Source organism: Marmota flaviventris, chromosome 8, assembly GCF_047511675.1.
Source record: "Marmota flaviventris isolate mMarFla1 chromosome 8, mMarFla1.hap1, whole genome shotgun sequence".
NCBI classification, from domain to species: domain Eukaryota; kingdom Metazoa; phylum Chordata; class Mammalia; order Rodentia; family Sciuridae; genus Marmota; species Marmota flaviventris.
This window is the reverse complement of record NC_092505.1, coordinates 106,500,017-106,523,727: the sequence shown is the minus strand read 5'-3', so window position 1 is coordinate 106,523,727 and position 23,711 is coordinate 106,500,017. Positions and strand designations below refer to the sequence as shown.

The 23,711-nt window shown below is 40.2% G+C and overlaps 2 protein-coding genes across 3 annotated transcripts in view; one reads left to right on the top strand and one right to left on the bottom strand.

Moving 5' to 3' along the window:
• Nucleotides 1-8,562, bottom strand: part of Rnf13 (ring finger protein 13) — a 122,037-nt gene extending 113,475 nt beyond the window's left edge. For both annotated transcript variants that reach the window (XM_071615519.1, XM_027933547.3), the window contains exon 1: nt 8,272-8,562. The gene's annotated coding sequence lies outside the window, so the exon portion shown is untranslated. The remainder of the gene's footprint in view (nt 1-8,271) is intronic.
• Nucleotides 8,563-18,410: 9,848 nt separating this feature from the next.
• Nucleotides 18,411-18,755, top strand: LOC114091388 (large ribosomal subunit protein eL42-like). The gene has a single exon (XM_027933860.2). The coding sequence runs from the start codon at nt 18,411-18,413 to the stop codon at nt 18,753-18,755; it is 345 nt and encodes a 114-aa protein (XP_027789661.2).
• The last annotated feature ends 4,956 nt before the right edge of the window (nt 18,756-23,711 follow it).

Genomic DNA, 23,711 nt, shown 5'->3' with positions numbered 1-23,711 from the left:
ACTCCAAAACCACAAGCAAAAAAGAAAGAAAGAAACAAACAAACAAACAGAATAGACTTCATCAAAATTTAAAACTTCTGGGCTGGGGCTGGGGCTCAGCCACTAGTGCACTTGCCTGGCATGTGTGAGGCACTGGGTTTAGTTCTCAGTACCGCATATAAATAAAGAAAATAAAGGTCTATCAACAACTAAAAAAAAAATTAAATTTAAAACTTTTATGCACCAAGAGCCATTACCAAGGCAATTTACAAAATGAAATGAAAACCTTATATCACACATCTGTTCTAGTATCCAAAGTATATAAAACAATTATAACTCAAAAAGGACAAGCCATACAATGTTAACAAGGGGCAAAGAACTTGAATAGACTTTTCTCCAAAGAAAATGCACAAAAGGCCAACAAGTCCTTGAAAAGACAGACAACATGGTTAGTCCTCAGGGAAATGAAAATCAAAACCACAGAGAGGCCTCTTCAAGAATGCCACTAATAATAACCTTTAAAAAAACAGAAAGTAACAAGTGTTGGCAAAGATGTGGAGAAACTGGAACCCTCAGAAACTGCCAGTGAGAATATAAAGGGGTCTAGCCACCATGAAAGGCAGTGTGGCAGGTTCTCAAAACCTTGAGCAACACTACTAAAAACCCAGCAATCCCACTCTTGGTGGAGACCCAACAGAAGTGAAAAGAGGTACTGAAACAAATCCTTGTACACAGAGGCTCACAGCCACACCATTCACAACAGCCAGAGATGGAACAACCCCCGGTGTCCATCCCAACAGAAGGGAAAACAGACTGTGGTACCCAAACACAATGGAATAGTGCTCGGGTGATGGAAAGAACTGAGCGAGTTATGACCCTGAGACATGCCAGGGAGGACCCATGTGAGCTGAGACATGGGTGACCCTGAGACAAGCTGGTGAGTAAAAGAAACTAGGCATTAAAAGTCATGTATCAGCCAGTGTGGTGGCACACACCTATAATCCCAGCAGCTCGGGAGGCTGAGATAGGAGGACTGAGAGTTCAAAGCCGGCCTCAGCAAAAGCAAGGCGCTAAGCAACTCAGTGAGACCCTGTCTCTAAATAAAATACAAAATAGGACTGGGAATGTGGCTCAGTGGCCAAGTGCCCAAGTTCAACCCATGGTACCCATGTGTGTGTGTATATAGATAGATAGATAGACAGACAGACAGACAGACAGACAGATACAGATAGACATATAATTTCCTCTTTACTAGGTAGAGGAAAAAACAAGCCATAGTGTATATATATACACCATGCATCATAGGCATCCATTTAAATAAACTGCCCAGGAAAAGGAAACCCACAGAAACACAAAGCAGATGGGTGGCTCTGGCTAAGGCATCAGAGAAAGAAGAATAACTGCCTAACTGGTGACAGGCTTCATTTTGGAGTGATAAAAATGTGTTGAAAGTACACAGAAGTGGTGCTTTAAAATGGTAAATTTATGTTACGTGAATTTCAATTCAAAAAAATCCACACACACACACACACACAAAAAAAAAAAAATCCACATTCATAATCATGTTGGACAAAAGTATAATTTACAAACAATTCTTCCTTTTGGAGGTCAAACATGTAAATCACAAGAAGAGTAATTAGAGTATTCTTCAACGTTTACTGAAGTGTTTTATATCTAAGCAAAGAAGTTCAGTCCCTACGCTGTGTCTCATGGCCTCATTCGGAAATACTCATGAACCAGTCCCTCAGTGGGATTATTTAAATCCCTCTACAAAGTATAACTGGGCATTTTCACCATTAGAAACTGAACACAATCAAACAGTCTTCAACAAAACTCTAACTCCTTAGAAATGACTCAAAACCAAATTCTTATATCTGAGCAGAAGTTCTCTTATATCAACAAGCAAAATACCATAAAAGTTCAGTTGTCTTTTTAGTTTACACTAATGTAACTAGAACACTTACATGTTTTAATGTCTGAATGTTTCATGAATATTGATACCCTAAAGCCACAAAATAACAATGTTCCTCAGTCTTTAGTTAAAAGATTGATTTGGGGGCTGGGGTTGTGGCTCAGTGGTAGAGCGCTCACCTAGCATGCACAAGGCCCTGGATTCGATCCTCAACACCACATAAAAATAAATAAATAAACAAAATAAAGGTATTGTGTCTAACCAAAATAAATATTAAAAAAAAAAGATTAATTTGCTCAAGAGAGTCAACCTTGCTGAAAGAACCAGCAATAACATAAATTTCTTCACAGATCACCTAAGTGATAGATAAATGCCTGATCTCATTACTCCCTGAATAAAACTCCTCAAGAGACTAAACAGCTTTCAGAATAGCTCAGGAGCTCACAATAAACTGGATCCTGTCTGCCCCTGGCCATCCACTCCTCCAGTCCATCCTCCCCCAAACCCCAAGGACTCTCTCTTCTCCCAGCTTCTCCTTCTGTGCCTTCTCTTTGCCACCACTAGGTAACAAAACTAATTTAAACCGTTCATCACTCCCACTGTTCCTTAAGCTCCTTGAAGTTAGAGACTACACATTTTGATTATGTCTACCTAGCATGTAGCACAGTAACCAGAGGCAAGTGATTACTGTACTAAGTAAAGATGAAACCATGATCATAACTAATAAGATCCACTATTAAGGTCTAAAATACTATGGCTTGTTTTTTCCTCTACCTAGTAAAGAGGAAAAATCATATGTCTATTTATATCTATCTATCTATCTAAATATATATATATATATATATATATATATATATACACACACACACATATATATACACAAATACATGTATACATAGATGGATAGATACACATATATAGATAGATGAGCGCACACACACTACATATATATATAGTAGGCTGTAATCTAAAAACTACAGTCTTATAAACAAATAGAATCAAACATAACAAGTTTTGTGGGCACCTTTTAAACAACTAGCTCATTAACTAAAAGTATAAATTTAGCTTTACCCTTACTCAGCAGAAGGCCGTAACTGGCTCTATTTTATCCCTATTAGTGAAGCGAAACATTAATACAACATGCATTTCATAAGAAATCTTAAAAGCAGATTTTTTAAAAATTGGAAAATTCCAATCACCTCATTTACAGATGAGGAAATGAACTGAGAGGTGAAGTTATTTGTGCAAAGTCACCCAGTTTATTAGTGGGCAAGCTGGTTAACACCCAGATCCCCTACTGTTGATGCTTCTGGCTATGCTATTATAACTTTATTTCCATTCCAAGCTCAAAGACAAGCAAGTAAAGCAATCCATAGCACCTTCTCTCTGCCCCAACCCCTCAACCCAGTGAGTACGCAGGCTGGTGAGAACTGCTGCAGTTAGAGGCTCCTTCCAGACCCAGCCCCTGCCTGAGCATAGCCACCTCCCCCGTTATAAACCTATAATGTGTACCTACATCTGCTGAGCACTAAAGGCTCTCTAAATTCAAAGGCTTTGCTATTAATCAGTTCAGGGGGACAAAGAGGAGATAACAAAAATAAACCAGGAGACAGCAGAACAATTCAATGTATTTATGCCTGGCAGTATACAAAATCAGCCCTTCCACTGGGAAGAAGAGCAAGGGGAGACAAGTATGAGTGAGGAAGACATGGCCCTTCCTTCACAGTGCTCTACAAGAGTAGTTTCAATCTGGTATCATACTCATCATCTGCTTGAAAAGTCTGATTTATAAATACACAATACAAGACAAATCTAACTATGAAGATGCACTGTATTCCTCCCACTAGAAGATAAATATCACTAGGGCAACAATTTTTGTCTCCTCAGTTCATTGATGTACTCTAAGTGCCTAGAACAGTGCTTGACATGAAGTACTTAATAAATATTTGCTGGATGAAAGAATGCTATAGAAAAACTCAAATGTTAGGATCCAAGAACTGCTTCCAACTGTGGTGTCACAGAACACAGAAACCTTTCCTTGTCCCCTTGTGCTCAAAACCATAACTTTTCATTTGCCAGCTATTAAGGCCTAACATGACAGAAAGCTAAAAATAATTCAGAGATGCACAGAATTTACTGCTTAATTTAACATCTCGCCCTATCCAACTTCACCAAACCCCAGAAAATCTGTCAAGAAAAGAAGCATACAGGCCCTTATACTAGTTGGTCCTGAGTCTATTTTCAAAAAAGGCCCTCCAGATGTTTTGCTTTCTTTCTTAGAACAGGCCCTAGGATTCTGTTTTTCCCCTTTCTTAATATAAAGATGATAGGGGTGCAGTGGGGCACACCTCTAATTCCAGAGATTCAGAGGCTGAGGCAGAAGGATCCAAGTTCCAGGACAGCCTTAGGAAATCAGCAAGGCCCTCAGCAACTTAGCAAGACCCTGTCTCAAAATAAAAAGGGCTGGGGATGTGGCTCAGTAGTTAAGCACCCCTGGGTTCAATCCCTGGTACCAAAAAGAAAATAGTGATGATAACAGTAACATCTCAATTACTCTCTACCATGTCACAGGCATTTTTCATTTATTAATCTAGTTTTCAAAACAACTTTCAAAATTGGTATCATCATCATCATCATTTTATAGAATGACTGGCACAAGGGTCTATTCACAGAATCTTTCTTCTTCCCAAAAGTAAATCTGGACATGTTAAAACAAGAGAACATTCAACATAGATTTATAAATGCCTGGCAGTATACAAAAATCACAGTACCTTTCCAAGTTTTTAGTGTGGGGGCTGGGGGGTGTAGCTCAGTGGTAGAGCACTCAGGCAGCTCAAGGCCCTGGGCTCCATCCTCAGCTCCGCAACATAAAAAAATAAAAAATTTCTTGGTGTGAGAATCACTAGCCTCCAATTTACTGTTTCTCTTGTGAAACAATAAGTGGGAGCTTTACAGTTTTACTGTTTCTCCTTCCCCAATACCTCCCCTCATATTCCCCCAGGACACAAAACAAAATATGGTACAGGGGAAACAATGTGTGTCCTCACTAAGTGAGGAATTGCAGCTCTGAGGAAATCCAGGCACACCAGTGACCCCAAGGGAATGGCTGCACCAGGGCATTGCTTCCCAGGGTCAGCACAGGGTTTCTTCCCTTCAATGAACAATCAGAGCTTCTAGTTTTCACCTTTCCTTTCCAAAAGTCTGAACAACTCCTCAGCTCCAAAACAACATTCCCTGTCATTTTCTCTCCTCCCAAATGCCCTTCCACCAAAACTTGTTCTTCATCATGATAGCCTTATTTCTGTTATCAGCAGTACTATTTTTCCAAAAGTTTGTCTGAGGCCCATACTTGTGTCAGTTCCTAAGATCACTGTCAAGTGTTTTTGAATCTTCTGCTCTTCATTACAATCATCACATTTTGCCTACACTGCTATAACTAGACTCCATGGAATTCCTACCTAAAAATTATATATTAAAAAAAAATCACATACAAAATCTTCAGTCTGACACTTGAGGAGCTCCAGGATCTGCATCCCTCTCTTGACCACCCAGGTCCCTAAACACACAATCATGGACTCTCCCTTCCAACCTCCACAGCTCTGCTGGGGCAGTGTCCTAGTGTGGAACTACAATTCTTCTCCCATCCTCTTCCAATCACCAGCCATCTTTCAAATGGCCACATCCTCAACAAAAGGAAAGGCTGAGGCATCTCATTTACTGAAGGCAGACTGTCTACTGCTTTACAAACTCTTCCACTTCCCAGACACTGGACCAGGAGTTATGGAAAATGGGTTTACCCAAAGTCATCTAAGTTAAAAATCTATAGCAGCCCAAAAGCATCCTGTATTTTTTAAATGAAATATGAAAGGGGCAGGCTTTAGATAGTCAGGATACCTAAGTTCAACTTCCAGCTCTTCCACCAACTACCTATATGAGCTCAGCAAGTTATGTATCTGAGATGCCTTAGTTTCCCCATATAAAAAAGGGATAATCCTAAAATCTACCACAGTGAAGACTGTGAGAAATATGCTGAATAACACAAAGTACTAAGAAATGTACTTGGCCAAAAGCAAACAATCTTATTATTCTGTTGTTACTTATATGCTGACATATAAACTTTGACAATATCAGTCTTATGCTCTCATTGTTCGCAAATCAATGCAATGTAAAAACTTACATATGCTCAATAAATATCTGCACAATATATGATTTTTTACCCATGATTCACCACCATGTTTTAAAAGGAATTCACTTTTCTACTAATTCTGTTTCCTCTTCTGAGAAACTAACAATACTTACCAACTTTCTTCCCCTTTCTATGTCATGTGAAACTACCATATGCAATGCCATATGGCAGTAACATGTCAAAGAGTGCAAAACACTGTTCTTATTCAAACTCATTTTGTCTTCTGCTAAAAATTATTAATTCAGAGATCTTTAAGTGCCCAAAATCACACCTTTTATTTAAAAGCCAACCATTTTTAGGTATACCAACATGAAGTAAGCATACTAAATATTTGACTAAGCCACTTCATTTTATAAAAATTTATGGCAGGAACCACAAAACATAAAATGCCTTGCTATCCAACTCAACTGAGATTTAAACCTCTCCCTTCAGTCTTAAGTTCTACCCTCACTTTACTAAAATCTGTGTCTGAAAAACTGATATGTTACTCTGGGATATAGAGTAGAAAACATCAAGGGAAGAGAGCTGAATGTTAGCATCAATTCAGGCCCCACTAAAATGCTGAGAGAAATAACAAGGACAAATAAGAACCTGACTTGAAGCCTTCAGAATGAAATTTCCCAAGCCAAAGTTTTACCCATCTGATTTACATCATACATGGAGACAAGACATCAAACTAGCTAACTTCAGAGAAAAAGGTTTAAAATATATTTAAATATTATATATATATATATATATATATAATACACACACACGACAGTTGTTGTTCCTTACATAGAGAAATAACTGTACTTCTATCCAAAAAAAAAAAAAAAAAAACTTAGAAGCGTAACTATGCAACAGACACATTTTATTTCATTTAATCCTCACAACAACTCTTTCCTTGTTTATTGATGTCACAGAATTAGTAAGTGGTAGAGCTGTACCCTGCCTGACTCACAAATTGTAAATCCTTTATTATGAAATATTTGTTTTTGCCATAATATGATAATATGCTTTATATTTACACCTTCATCTTGACACAAGCGTTTTTTTAAAAGTCTGAAACAAAAGCTTCATTAACTAATATTTACTCTTACTCCCTAAAATGTCCTCTGGCAGTTGGCAGTTTTTCTTTTTCTTTTTTTTTTTAGTGCCCACATTAATGCACTAAGTTGACTCCAAAATCCATTAATAAATCCCTACTGACCAGAATTCAGCGCTGCACACTTAACTTCTGCTTAAGCTATCAAAATCCAGTTGCGTTACTTTGAAAAGGCGCTATCTCCTCAGCCCATTAAAACCTGTTCTTAAAACAGATAAGATCCTGAAAGCCCTTCCTTAAATTTTGAATCGACCTGCTTCTCTTTGGAGGCACACCACCTTACTCATTTGCACTGAATCAAAAAAAAAAAAAAAATGCGGATGTTCCTCTTGGAGAACAACACAGCACTGTTGAAAAGGAATGCATTAGCTTCACTGTTCCTGCTACATCACTGACGAAAGGGACAGCCAGGCAGGTTTGGGGCAACCATAAGATTTTAGCAGCTGCCCACGGTGCTGAAACTGAGGATGACACCATAGTTTTGGAAATGTACCACTGCTAGACGAGGACAAAATAGAGGAATCTACCAAAAGCAGCCAGAGAACATGTCGCGTCTGCTCCCAAAGTTGCACGACTTCCTCTGCTACACCTCGTCCGGCTGCCCGTCAGGGGCAGAGCTCTCGCCTGAGCAGGTCAACTCAGCAGGGTCCTAGCGGCCGTGCAGCCTGGCCCCAGCGGGGTCACGTCCGGCCCGCAGGCTGGGCACTTAAGGAAGGAACAGGGGGGTGAGTGAGAAAGGAAGGAAGTGACTGCCTTTTTTCTTTTTTAATTTTTTTCCAAAGACCAAAGAGGCCTCGCAACTAAAGTCCGGAGATTCGCCGAGGACTTTGCGGCAAAGTGCTGGACCAGAGACGCTTCCGAGCACGGGCCAGGCTCTGCCTCCCCCGAAGGCCACCTGAAAACCTCGGCGGACGCCGACACTCTGGACGCCGGCGGGGTGCGGCTCCGAGGGCGTGGCGCGGCTGCTCCGCTGCAAAGAGCCAGTGCCTCCGCGGCCGGCCGCGAGCTGCGGCGCAGACCCAGCCGCCGCCGCCGCCGAGCCCGCGCGGGGCGCGACCCGCCAGGCCCTGGGGACAGCGCCGCGCGGCGCCCCGAGCTCCACGGTCTTACCTGGAAGCCGGGCCGCGGGACAGCTCGCGGGCCGCGTCGCTGAGGGAGAAGTCCTACCCAGACTTCATAACTGAACACCGCCCGGCCCCTCAGCCCCGCGGCGGCGCGGGCACGGCAACACCCGAGGCGGAAGTCCCGCCCCGCGTGCCCCATTGGCCCGCGCCCGGGGACGTGGAGCCGCCATTGGGCAGCAGCGCTGCCTGTTGAGGCTCCTCCCCACCCTCGCGCCGCGGAGTCGCGCTGCCAGTCCCGGCCACGCTGGGAGGATGCCCAGTTCGCGAGTCTCGTTCTCCGCCGCGTGATCGTCGTCCCTGGAAGGGAAGGCAGGGGAGAGCAGGGTGCGGTGGCCTTCTGGGCAACCCGAGTGCAGCTTCAGGAGTCGCTCCTGACCGCGGGGTGCTGGCCTGCAGGGGACTGGCCGCGGTGGGCGGGCCTGGCCGCTCCCGCTGACGGACCGCGAGGCTGACCTGCTCTGGAGCCGACCCGCCTTCCCTGCGGCCAGGGAGGCCAGGGCGAGGTCGCGTCCCTGAACCTCGCCCGGGCCGGGGGCGGACGGGCGAGACCCAGGGCCTGCTGGTAGGGGCGACCCGCCAGTTCTTGCGCTAGCCCGCGGCCTGGCCCCGAGCCGCGCTGACCTCGGCATCCGGTAGCCACGCGCCGTCGAGCCCTGTGACCCGGCTGCCGCTGGGTCCACCGTTCCGAACCTGGCGGCCTCTTGCTGAGCCGGAAGGCCCGGCCGGCTGCTTTGGGGTGAGCCTCGGCGGGTCCAGGCTGCACTGTTAGTGCGCGGGTGCTGCATCCGCTTGGCCTCGGAGCACTCAGGCGCCTTCAGCAGGCTCCGCAGACCCTCAGCACGGGGGTTTTAAAAGGAGACAAGGGTGGAGGTCAGTGCATACCACTGGATGCAACTGACCGCTTCAGGAGGCCTGGGAAGGTAGGACACTGGAATCGGGAAAGCCCAGCTGTTCTCTAAAATTGCAAAATAAAGACCACCAAAATGACTTTGATCTTCTGCGTCTCCTATGTATCCTTAAACCCTCATCGATTTAAGAAGATAATCAACATCTAAATTTATGTAATTCTGTCTTTAAGAAAGACGTAAATAAAAGTCAGCATCAGAAATATTACTGCGAAAGCTACTGTAATTAGTATAAAATGCCTAAAATATCTCCAAAGCATTTTTTCATTAAATCATCTAAAATTGGATTCTATATTAAATCACAGATTTCTTGCATGACATCAAAAAACTGAAAAACAGTTAACATAGGTTAAAAAGCACAGAGAAGAGCTCTGTTAATTTCTTAGACACCTTGAGTACAGAACGTTTTATTGTGGCTTCAATCTTTTCTTCAAATTATAATTGCATAGTTGTTTCAGTTGTAAACAAGATCCTGTTTTGTTTGTATGTTTGTACTGCATTTAGGCAGACTTAATTTTGATATACCTTGTAGAAACAGATATTCTCCCATTTGTGTTGAGTGGAAGCAGATTGGAAGAAGATAGACTGGGAAAATGTACTAATTTTTTAAAATGTGGATGAGGCAATATGATTGACCTAAATGTGGACTAGGCAGTTAAGATTGGCATAGATTTTGATTATGGCTTTCAAAACATGAAGGGTTGATAGGGCACATGATTCAAACACACCATTAATTATCTCCTTATGAAAACAAATAAAAGGAAGTGAGCTTTCAAGCTTTGTGACTGACAGTCTTTTGTTAGTTTGTTTTTGGCAATGCTGGGTTGAACCCAGGGCCTCCCATCAGCTAGACAAATACTCAAGCACCGAATTATACCTTCCACCCCAACAGTCTGTGTTTTCTTGTCTCTTCCTATAAAGTACAGATAGCACATAAACAGTTGTAGAACTGCCTACTTTCAAAATATTGTAAGATAGCAACCACACACAAAAAAAAACTAAATATCAATTACTTGTCTAAAATAACTTAGAAGTATTGAACCCCGCCGCAAAGAAAAGACAACGGACTCCAATTTTAAATCAAATTAAAGTAAGCTTGTATTTGTGTACACAAAAGCTGGCCAGTGACTGTCTCACCTGAAATCCCAGGCCAGAGAACAGCACCCATCTCTCAGGAACAAGGTTTTATAGCACAAAAAGTTGCAAAGGGGAGTGTTTTGAGAACTTACAGATAACAGGATTTTGACAAGCACAATATAAAGGCTTATAGTAGGTTAATGATCTACATGGCTTAACATTTAAAGGTAGGGAATAAATTTAGATCCCAACATCAGAATATATGAGGCACCACTGAGGTTTCAGAGAGGGTTGTTATCTGCTCAGGGGGAGCCAGGCATGGGTGAGTTCAAGGCACGGGCAGGAATTCCAAGCAAGTTTAGAAATCGCAGTAATTTATAGTAGAACAGAAATTAACTTTTCATGACTTTGTGATGAGATGGATCCCAATCTTAAAATGGATTTAGACTGGGTTCATCAAGAAGTAGTTTCCCCTAAATACTGAAACGAATGTGGACAGTCTTTTTAAGTTCTGAGAACAATCAAAAACATTAAATGGTTAAACAAAAAATAAAATTATTGCAGTGATAGTGGGGACAGTGATGTCCTCTCAGGGGATACCACATCCACACACATTCACATGGGTGCCATGCTTCCGCCTTCCAGGTCAGCTCCTGCCCCATCAGCATCTCCCAGGTAGTCAAGCAGACAGATTGGATCTCACTGTATCTGGTGGGTGCTGTTCCTGCTGCTCAATTGATTTTTGTCCCAGAGGTACTGACTACAGACTGGCTATTTTCTGTACCTATGGCCTCTGAAACCTACTAGGAGGTATTCTTTGCAAAAACTGTGAAGTGATTTCTGGGTTATTGAATTTGAAAGGGATCTTTGTAGTACCTCCCATGTGCTGGGGAAGGTGCTGAACACGGGTTGTAAGAAGACTTCTTTGGTTTAGGGAAAATGGTTGGGCTCAGTCCTACACTGCTTGCTCAGGGAGGAAGAGTGAACTAGGAAGGAGAGTTCAATGCATAAAATTAAATATTGCTCCAATAGTTTTAAAGGTAAGGGCTAAGGAATTTAGAGAAAGGGTAGCTGCATGAAATAATTGAGAAAGGTTGCCTGGGAAAAAACAGTCTTGGTACTGGGTGAGAAGAGCAGATGAAACGTAACAACAAAAGCTCAGAGCAGCTGAGTGGTCCAGGCATGAGGTCAGGACACAGGCATGCAGCCAAATGAGGGATTGAGGGCTGAGGGCAGAGCACTAACAGGACAGTGTGGGGTCGGGCCTCCCTGCCTGACCAGGCTCTTCTTGGTTTGGTGGACTTTAGAAAGACAGTGAAGATCTCACTTGGTAGTTAAGAACACAGCAGCTAATTTGAGACAAGTCTAGTCACCCCACTGTGGGTAAGGTAGGAAATCTGGATGACAGATTGCCTCAGAAAGACTAGAGTGAAGTAAATGCGGACGTTCTGTCCAGATAAGGGAAGGACAGTCATTAGGTCCCTATCTTCACAGGAGACTTCTCCATCAAGTCATGCCTAAGAAATGGCAGGGATACAGTGAGGAACAAAATAGTCTCCTCATCCTGATGGAACCTCTCAGGGACACCACATTCACACACAATCACAGGCCCTAATGGCACTGTTGCCACCACAAGTCTTAGCGAGGCTGCCCAGAGTGAGGTGTGAGGGCACTAAGGCACAGGCCAGGCAGGAATGCTGGACGGACCTTTCCTGCAGAGGGAACCATGTGGGAAGGCCCTCCAGCAGGAAGCTCCTAGATGAGCTAACACATGAAGCACATTTGAAGCTCATGGACTGTGTGGGTTGGGATTTGACTGTGGTCACCCTGGGAAACAACAGACACAGTTGTGCATGTTTTATGTGTCTTATGGCTCATTAAATTCTTAAACCACACACAAAAAAAATATTACTATGATAAGGAGTAGAGTCCAAATGTGTTTGAAGTACACAAATTTGAGACATAGAGTCCATATATGTTTGAAGTTCACAAATTTGAGAAAGTACCAAATAGAACTTCTAAAAATGGCTTCAGGAAATTTTCACCTAAAGATTAGAAAAGACTCCCATTTCTTGCCAAGTTCCAAATGAATGGACAGATTCATTTTTTTAGGATGTTAAGTGAAAAGTTCAGAACAATGAAATAAGTTTGTTTTCAACAAAGTTTATCTTCGAGGAGTTGAGAAATATCAAACAAAGTTTGTTAAAGTTTGTTAAAAATTAAAAAACTAAATAAACTCATAGTTTTACATGACATGAGATGATTCCCTCACATCTAAGGTGACTGACATAGGAGTTCAACCTTTTCTTTCTTATTTGTGGTATGGAGAGGCAGTCTTCCTTGATTTGCTGACAAGAATTTTCTAAAATAAGCAGACATAAATTCAGGTGACACGGGCTGGGGATGTGGCTCAAGCGGTAGCGCGCTCACCTGGCATGTGTGCGGCCCGGGTTCGATCCTCAGCACCACATACAAACAAAAATGTTGTGTCCACCGAAAACTAAAATAAATAAATAAATAAATATTTAAAAATTCTCTCTCTCAAAAACAGTTTTAAAAAAATTCAGGTGACACAATGTAGCGTAAGGAGTGGAGAACTCATAGGAAGGTGAACTGATAAAATCATTTGGGGAAACAGTTCAGCTTTGCATAGAAAAGCTAAAAGGAAAATTTTCTATGCACAGCAAGTCACTCCAGGATAGATACCCTAAGGAAATACAAAACAAATTCAACTGTAGACACATACTTAAATATAAAGACAATAAAAAAAAAGAAAGTCTTAAACAGAAAGAAAAAAATAAAATATAACAGAATGACAGTTGGTTTATTAATAACAAAAAAAGAAACTAGAATTCAATGAAATCATATCTTAAAATACTAAAATAAAAATGATTGCAATTGTCAACTTAGAATTGTATGCCTAGTTAAACATTTAAAAGTGAGGGCAAAATAAAGATTTTCAGAGGAAATCAGCATTTACCACTAACAGACTTGTACTGAAAGAATTTACAAAGGCTGTCTTCAAGAAAATGAAAGTCAAACCCAGAAGGAAAAGAGTGGGGTGGAGGGAGTGAGATACAAAAAATGTATAGAGAGCATAGAAACAGTACAATTTCCAAACCAAGAGACATGAAAAAAGAGAGCCAAGAAAATATAATTACTTACCTATCATTATGTACAACTATAATACACAAATTTTAAAAATGTGGAAAAATGTAATTAAGAAAAATCATGGAATGAATGATGGAAAGGAGCAAATAGAAGGCATTATAAGTGGAAAATTCAAAATGAGACGGGAAGAGGTGACATCAGCAAGATGACAGAAGAGGAGCTTCCTGCTGTCGTCCCTTTAGCCAAGCACCCATTCTGAAAACCCCACACACAATACCTCGTGTGAGAGTCCAAGAGTCCAGCAGGAAGTCCTAATATACTGCTGGAGCAAAACAATCCTGGGAAAGATGCACTGACCAGGGTGAGAACAGCTTTCTTTCGCCCAGCTCATCCCTCCTCATACCAGGCTTAGCTCAGGGCCAAAACAAACTCCTGAGTCTGCAGTTTCTCCCACAGGGAAGAGGAGAGCTCAGAGAGGGAGCACCTGTCTCCCCTAGCCATGTGAGACACTGCCTAAGAAGCCCACAGCCTTTAGAAACCAAGTAACAAAATGATAATAGTAAACCTTTACCTGTCAATAATTACCTGGATTGGAAATGGATTCAATTCTTCAATCAGAAGACATAGAGCAACTGAATGGGTTTTTTAAAAAGCCAGCTATATGCTACCTGGAAGAGACTAGTTACCAAGTGTGATGGCTCATGCCTATAATCCCAGCTACTGAGGAGACTGAGGCAGTAGAATTGCAAGTTCAGAGCCAGCCTGGGCAACTGAGTGAAACCATGTCACAAAATAAAATAGGTCTGGGGATATGGCTCAGTAGTAGAAAGTTGCCTAGCATGTGCAAGGCCCTGAGTTCGATCCCCAAGTAGCACACGAGCACACACACACACACACAAATACACACAACACACACACAGAGAGAGAGAAAAAAAGAGCCTCTAGTGAGCTTTCAGGACATATTCAAATTGAAAATACTCCACACAAAAGAAGAGCAAACATTAACTATCATACTATATCAAATAGTAAGAGACAAGTAAAATCATTAGGTGATTCTAAAAAGAGTCAATAACAATTGTGAATTTATATAAACCCCACACTGGAGCAACTAAATATATGAGGCAAATATTAATTGATCTAAAGGGAGAAAAAGGTGGCAATACAATAATAGTAGGAGACTCCAACACGCCGACACCAACAGTAGATGCAAGGATAGCTCATCACATGCAGATCAATAAATGTGATACAACACACAGAGCAAAGGAGGAAAATTACATGATCGGCTCAACAAATGCAGTAAAAAAAAAATGTGTGACAAAATTCAACATCATTTTGTGATTAAAAACTCTCAACAAATTAGGTAGGTCGGTGCAATAAAGACCACACACAACAAGCCCTCAGCTCTTCATATTCAACAGTGAAAGACTAAAAACTGGTCCTCAATGATCAGGAATAAGATGAGCACACCCACTCTTACCTCTTCTATCAACACACAGTATAAAATCCTAGTCAGAAAAACAAGGGAAGAAAAAAATAATACAAGGGGTCTGTTATAGCTTGAGTCTGAAATGTTCCCCAAGGGCTCAAGGGTCTATGGTTTGGTTCCCCATCAAGCCTGTTCAGAGGTGGGTCTTTTGGAAGGTAATTGGATCACATGGTTCTGATATTACGCATGGATTAGTCCATTGCTGGGTTCATGATTGAATGGACCACTGGAAGTGGGGGAAACTGTCAGAAGGGGGGTCTAGGGGGAGGAGGCGGGTCACTGGGAGTGAGCCCACAGTTCTGAAACTAAAAACCAATTAAATGAAAAGGCAACTGGCAGAATAGGAAAAAATATTGGCAAATCATATATCTGATAAAGAATTAATATCCAAATATATATGGAATAAATGTCAATACAAGGAAATAATGAATTTAATGAATAAACCCAAACAAATAACTTGATTAAAATGGGCAAAAAACCTGAAGAGACATTTTTCTAAAGAAGGCTTAGAAATGGGCAACAGAATAATGCAAAATTATTCAGCATCAATAATCATCAAGGAAATGATAATCAAAACCACAATTAGGTATCACCCCATACCTATTAGAATGGCTATAATCAAAAAGTCTAAAAATTCTGTAAAGGTTGTGGGGAAAAGGAAACCCTTTTGTTAGTGGGAAAACAGTGTAGAGATTCCTCAAAAAGTTAAAAATAGAAATGCCCTACAATCTGGCACTTTCACTCTGGGTCTCGATATGTATTCAAAAGGAAAAAACAAAAACAAAGACCAAAAAAACACAACTTTTTTTTTGAGGTGGGTTCCTGACCATGTTGCCCAGGCTGGTCTTGAACTTCCAAATCTGCACCTCGGCCTCTCAAGTAGCTGAGATTATAGGTGCCACCACACCTAGCACACTCAAAGGAAATGGAACTGGTCTCTTAAGACACATGCACACTCCCACACCCACGGCAGCATTATCAACAGTAGCCAAGATGTAGAATCAACCTAAGTGTCCCTGGACACATGAACGGACGAAAAAAAGGTGATTGAATACTGAACGATAACATGTTACATCCTTGAAATCTGCTAAGAAAGTAGGTCTTAAGTTAATTTTTACCACACAATAAAGGTCACTTTGGGAGGTGACATATGTTAATTAGCTCAATTGTGGTAATCATTTCACAAAGTACACATATATCAAACATCACGTTGTGTACCTTAAATGCATACAATTTTAAATTCATACTTGTCATTTGTATTTCAGTAAGACTGAAATAAAGAGATGAAAGAAATACATCAATAATTTCTAAAAAGGTTCATGTGTATTAATCTGTTTGTGCTGGTATAACAAAAACTGGAGATGGGGAGGAATGAAAAGAGAGGTTTCCTTCGCTCACAGCTGGGAGGTCCAGGAACATCATCGCATGCTTCTGCCTGGCTCTAGTGAGGACCTCGCACCCGATGGCATCACTGTGGTGGGACCGCAAGTGAGAGTGGTCGAGGGGCAAGACAGGACACCAGAAACCCGGAAGGGTCAACTCTAAATCACCCAGAACCAATGTGGCCCCACCAGAACATTAGTGCCCCCCACCACTCAACCATCTCCCACATTACCACACAGAGGACAGAGCCTCCAACACGGGACCTCAGGGGACAAACCACAGCAATGGAGCAGGCCTGCCAGTGAAAGGGCAGATGGCCTTCTATGACATTTTTAAGAGACACAGTACCACAATGTAAAGGCCACCCAAAGGCTATTAGTAAAAAGAGAGGGAAATGTATTCAAAGTAGGTAACCACAAGCACGCTGGTGTTGCCATGGGGTGAGGGGGAAACAGACCTGAGGCCAGACCATTATTACCAGTATACACCACTATTAAATGATGATGAGGCTGGGGCTGGGGCTCAATGGCAGAGCACTTGCCTAGTATGTGTGAGGCACTGGGTTCTATCCTTGGCACCACATAAAAATGAACAAATAAAAAATAAAGGTACAAAAAATTGTTGTATCTGTTTAAAAAAATGATGATGAAAGGAAAACTTTGCAAATAGGTTACGACAATCTTGAACCAACGTGCATGTAGAAATGGAGCTGCCATCTATTTAAAACAAAAATGGACAATCTTATAAGGAAACTTCAGCAAACCTACACTCATAATAGAATTCTATATACAACTTTCAGCAACTGATAAATCTAGCATACAACATTGTAATAAGAATATAGTGTTTGGACAGCACACAGAGTACATAGGAAGCTCTGCATTCTTTTTCAGTCATATATGGAATTTTTCCCAAAATGGCATTCTATCATATCATACGGCAAGCCCCCCAACCCCTTTCACCTTCTTACTTGGAGTATTCCAGATTGGACCCAGGACCTTGTGCATGCGAGGTAATGTGCTCTGCTACTGACCTACATCCTCAGTCCAAAAAGGCAAACTGTAACATATGCCAAAGAACTGGTTGCATATAATCTATGTTCTATGACCAGAACAGGATATTAAGTTTTGGCTATGGAATGTATATGTTTTTAAAAATTAAGATAATACTATGATCAACTTTAGATAATAAATATGAATAAATATCAAATGAACAATTTTCTAAAGAAAGAAAATTATTTTTCCAGTTCCAGAGACTGAAAGTCCAGGGGTACTTTACCACTGAGTTACATCCCAACGGCCCTCCCCCTTTGGTTAAGACAGTGTTGCACTCAGTTGCTCAGTCTGGTCTCAACCTTGCCATCATCTAGGAAGTACAGACCTGTACCACTGTGCCTGGCTAGAAAAATGTTTTGTTTTGTTTTGGGGTACCAGGAATTGAACCCAGGGGTGCTTAACCACTGGGCCACATCCCCAGACCTTTTTATTTTTCATTTTGAGTCAGAATCTCACTAAGTTGCAGAGGACCTTGTTGAGTTGCTGAGGCTGAACTTGAACTAGTGATTCTTCTATCTCAGCCTCCTGAGTCACTGGAGATTACAGGCTTCAACTACTGCACCCCACTAAAAAAAAGTGGGTTTTTCCCCATAGCTTTATTGAGGTAAAATTGAAGTACAATAAAATGCACATATTTGAAATATGTAATTTGATCAGTTTTGACAATACCATCAACATAAAAAGCATTTCCATTACTATTTTAAAATTTGAAATGATGCAGACTGTGTTCCTTGAATGATTATTACATTAGAAATCAATCACCTTATTGTGCTCTATATGTATAATATGAAATGAATTGCATTTCTGACATCATGTATAACAAATTAGAATAAATGAATAATTTAATTAAAAAAAGAAATTTATCACCTTAAGATATAGAACCAGACCCCCACATGACAATTACTTCAAAATTAAATGGCACACTTAGAAATATCTCATAGGTCAAGGAAGAAGGCATAAGAAAAGTAAATAAAAGTGCTTTGAACTAAATAATAATAAAAGCTTAAAATATCAGGATCTCTGGGATGAAACAGTACTCAGATGAACAATTATAACTTGTATTATAAAGTGGTCAGTTTTTTTTTTCCTTGCCGATAATGCTTTCACAAACATGGTGAACATTCCTAAGACCCGCCAGACGTTCTGTAAGAAATGTGATGAACACCAACCCCATAAAGTGACACAGTACAAGAAGGGCAAGGATTCTCTGTATGCACAGGGAAAGCGGCAGTATGACAGGAAACAGAGTGGCTATGGTGGACAGACTAAGCCAATTTTCAGGAAAAAGGCTAAAACTACAAAGAAGATTGTGCTGAGGCTTGAGTGTGTTGAGCCTAATTGCAGATCTAAGAGAATGCTGGCTATTAAGAGATGCAAGCATTTTGAACTGGGAGGAGATAAGAAGAGAAAGGGCCAAGTGATCCAGTTCTTAGCTTCATTGTTTGTTTTATTATGAAGATAATAAAATGTTGAGGTTATCTTCGCATAAAAAAAAGAGACCAGAATTGCAAAAATTATTTTCTTTTCTTTTAAAAATATTATTTAATTGTAGTTGGACAAAATACCTTTATTTTATTTATGTATTTTTATGTGGAGCTGAGGTAGAACCCAGCGCCTCGCACATGCTAGGCGAATGCTCTACTGCTGAGCCACAGCCACAGCCCCATAAAATTATTTTCAAATATATAGTTTCCTACTGCCTATGAAATAGAGAAGAAATAATACAGCTAAGATTTGATTTAAAAAAAAAGTCTAATCAAGAAAAAAGCAAGAACACAAAAATTAATATCAATGGAAAGGGAGCTATCAAAATAACCCTACTGAAGCTAAAAGTATATTAAGGTACTATTACAGTTCCATGTCAACATATGTGATAACTTACATAACATGGTCTATATTAGAGAAAGATCTATGTGCTGCTGTGAAGTGTGTTCAGTCATTGATGGATGAAATATTCTATATATGTCAATTAAGTCTAAATTATCAATTGTATCTTTTACTTCTACCGCTTCTTTATTTAGTTTTTGTTCTGAGGATCTATCCAGTGCTGACAGAGTTATGTTAAATTTACCCAGTATTTTTGTGTTGTTGTCTATTTTATTCTTGAAATTAATAAGGGTTTGTTGGATGTACATAGATGCTCCATTGTTTGGGTATAAATATTTATGATTTTATGTCTTGTTGATGTATAATTCCATTAAGCAGTATGAAATCTCCTTCTTTGTCCCTTCTGACTAACTTTGGCTTGAAGTCCACTTTATCTGGTATGAGGATAGAAACCCCTGCTTGTTTATGCAATCCATGTGAGTGGTGCTTTTTTCCCATTCTTTCACCTTCAGTCTGTGGATGTCTTTGCCTATGAGGTGAGTGTCTTGGAGACAGCGTATTATTGGGTCTTGTTTTTTAATCCAATCTGCTAGTCTATGTCTTTTAATTGATGAGTTTAGGCCATTAACATTCAAGGTTATTTTTGAGATATGATTTATATTCCCAGTCATCGTGGTTTATTTCTGGTTTTTAATTTGAATTAGTTTCTCCTTTTATTGACTAATCCTTTAGTGTAGTTCCTCCCTTTGCTGGTTTTCACTTTTTTTTCCCCCTGGGTTGAGAAATCAGCTGAGATCCACATTTGTTCCCCTCTATACATAATCTGATATTTTTCTCTTACTGCCTTTAAAATTCTATCCTTATTCTGTATGTTAGGCATTCTCATTATAATGTGCCTTGGTGTGGATCTGTTGTAATTTTGTACATTGGGGTCTTGTATTTGATTTTCCATTTCATTCTTTAGATCTGAATATTTTTCTGATATTATTTCATTGAAAGTATTGTTTATTCATTTGGTTTGTATCTCTACACCTTCATCTAGTCTGATAAATCTTAAATTTGGTCTATCATGTTATCCCATAATTCTTGGAATTTCTATTCATGGTTTCTTACCATCTTCTCTCTGTGATCGACTCTATTTTCAAGATTATATATTGTGTTTTCATTGCCTGAGGTTCTGTCTTCCAAGTGATCTAGTTTGTTGGTGATACTTTCCATTGAATTTTTAATTTAGTTTATTGTTTCCTTCATTTTGCTTTTTTTCCCCCCCAGAATCTCTGCCTCTTTATTGAAGTGATCTTTCACTTCCTGTATTTTCTCTCTGATTTCATTCCTTATGCTGTCCTTTAGTTTGCATGTCAGTTTAACTATGTACATTCTAAACTGCTTCTCTGACATTTCTTCCACTGTGGTATCAATGGATTCTGTCACTGGGGTATCTCGGTTGGCTTAGGGCGATTTGTTCCCTTGCTTTTTCATGTAGTTTGTGTGTCTACCCATCTAACAGTATGGCTCTGAGGCAGTAGAGTTTCTATTCTGTGGACATATAGTGTCCCTGAAGTTTTCTAGTACCTCACATTATGGTCAAAATTAAACAGAAAAATAATTTTTGAAATTCTTGGTAAAAAGTTAAAGAATTCTTTCCATTGGAGTTCAAAAGATTCTCAGTTTCTCTTCTCCAGAAAAAGTGGCGTTTTTTTGTTTTGTTTTTTGGGGGTTTTTTTGTCTGTTTTTTGGTACCGGGGAATGAACTCAGGGGCACTCAACCACTAAGCCTATACCCAGCCCTATTTTGTATTTTATTTAGAGACAGGGTCTCACTGAGTTGCTTAGTGTCTCATTGCTGAGACTGAATTTGAACTTGTGATCCTCCTGCCTCAGTTTCCCAAGCCACTGGGATTTCAGGCATGCGCCATGGCGCCCAGCAGAAAAAGTGTTTTTTAACTTAAATACATGAAAAAATGTAGGAAATCTGATGAGGCTAAGGAATTTGAAACACTAGTCATAAATCTGCAAATTTCCTCCAAAATTCTCAACTCTGGAAGGTTTTTAAATTTTATTCTATTATTTAATTTTTATTAGTACATTCTAAATACACATAACTGTGACTGTATTTGGAGTGTGATGTATTCCTATATGTATATTGCCGCAGTCTGGCTGGGCACAAATCACGAGCCACTCAAGCAGGAATAAACTTTATTTTTGAAACTGCCGCCAATGCCCCGTACGCTCCCGGCCAGATTGCCGACTGACCCACGCAGCGTTCTCCTGGACCCCAACAGGAAGTCCCTCCTCCGGAATTCCCTCCTACCGCACTTCCCCAACCAATGGGAACTCTCCAGGAGTCCCATAGCAGGCCGAGGTGGACAGCAGGAGTCCAATATCCATATGAATGCAGATCTAAACATAATCATATCATCTCAATGGCTTGCTGGCGTCACCTTTCAACCAAAAATGCCATGCATCATATTACTTGGCTGTGGCTCTTAGCATCTCCCCCCTTCTGTTTAATTAAGCAACAAGCAATGTGGCTAGGGACCATGCCTGTTAGGTTTGTCCAATTCAACATATGGCTCTTACCCGTCATCGGATGAACTGACCTCTAGGCATCAGCCTCCTGTCTTAGGTTGATACCACTGCAATTGGATCATACCCGTCACTGACTACCAGTCCAGCATATAGCCATACTTGTGGATAGGCCTATGCACCAGTGGGGGGGGGGGTGAGGTTCTTTGCCTCACCTCTGTTGGCCCCCAAAATTAGACCATCAATAGTAGAAGGGAGGAGGATACAGAAATGCCACGACACCAAGCCAATTGATGGCTCCTTAGGAAAAATTGCATCACTGGTGACACATCAGCAAAGATACTCCAGCACTACCATAATTCGCTGCATCAACAGATAGATCACAATGCATACAAGTGATACATAGTCCAGGCAAGTTCTGCAAGCAGTTCAAAGCGGAGGAATCTATCAATATGTCCATTTCCTCCCAAAATAAATTGACTCCTTGAATGAGCATTACTTGTTGAGTTATTATTCATTGATGCATCAGTTTATACAGTTTGTTGTGATAACTATCGAAGAAACTGTAGTTTGGTTTCATCTTTGTCTTCACCGGCACTGGGATGAAGATAGGAATTCTGACAATGCTGCTAAAAAAAAATTATGTAACATTCCAACAGGTACTAATAAAACAATTTTTTGAACAATTTACATTATCCTGAACAGAATTACTAAATATAATGAAAAGGAAAGGTGAAAGTAAACAAACAGATCTGTTAACCTGCTTATTTGTACACATATTAAAACAATCCTCAACAGCTGTTTACCCAATTTAAATTAAACCATTAAAATCACGTGAATAATAAAAAAAAAATTTGGATCCATATATACATGAGCGCTCCTCATATATGATATATGGAAATACGCACATACAGACATACAACACAAAACAGAAGTGTGCACACATAACATACAACACATAAGACAATAGTAAAGGCCTTGAAGCTTTACACAGGTGAAATCTCCATTGCAATGTTTAAAAACTCCACAATCAAAAAATAAAACTGATCAGAAAAACATTAACCTAGGTCTGTATGAGCTCAAAAATAAAATAGAACTTTATGATGTGGGAAAAAGCAATAATAAAATAGATATTGAAAAAAGCATCCTGGTTAATCACTGTTGCAGATGTAAGAATAGCCAAGCTGGAGCTCTGGATATCAGCTGTTATGGATTTGAGTCAAATCATCTTCTTTTTGGTCTGTAGAAATTGTTTTGGTTAGTCTCTCTGGAATCCAAATCGGCTGCTGTTCTCCCTGTGGAAACACACAAACAGAACCCCGACTCCAGACAATCACTGGGTCAGGACCTTTCCATTGTCCTGTTAGAATATCCTTCCAAAGTACCTTAGGCTTATGTACATTTTTGGGATACAAATGTCTTTCCGCAGCACTAAGCCCTGATGAATCCAAGTTTTAAAAGTTTAGAGTAAAAAGGGTTATTTTAAGTTTATCTTTGGGGGATATATACCCCTTTCCAATTCCCTCCTTTTGTTTTAATAAGTACATTTTAATAGTTTGATGAGCTCTTTCAACTATGCCTTGTCTTTGTGGATTGTATGGAATTCCTGTTATGTGAGTAATGCCAAATGATGAGCAAAATTGTTTAAAAGAGTTAGAGGTATAGCCAGGACCATTATCTGTTTTTAACTGTTTTCGAACACCCACAGTGGCAAAAATTTTGTAAGCAATGAGCTATAATATCTTTAGTTTTTTCTCCAGCATGAAGGGAGCCCATAAAAAATCCGGAAGAAGTATCAACTGTAACATGCAAATATTTTAATTTTCCAAATTCTAGCAAGTGTGTGATGTCTATCTGCCAAATATGGTTAGATATCAATCCTCTAGGATTGACTCCAAGATTAATTTGTGGTAAAAAGTCACACAATTTTGACATTGTTTTATTATATGTCTGGCTTGTTCTTTAGTTATTTTAAAATGCTTTTGTAAAGTATTAGCATTAACATGGAACCTTTTATGAAAATTTATAGCTTCTTCTATTGTGGAGAAAATATGTATGT

Coding starts and splice junctions, on each gene's coding strand:
- LOC114091388 (XM_027933860.2), top strand. CDS start 18,411: ATGGTGAACATTCCTAAGACCCGCCAGACGTTCTGTAAGAAATGTGAT.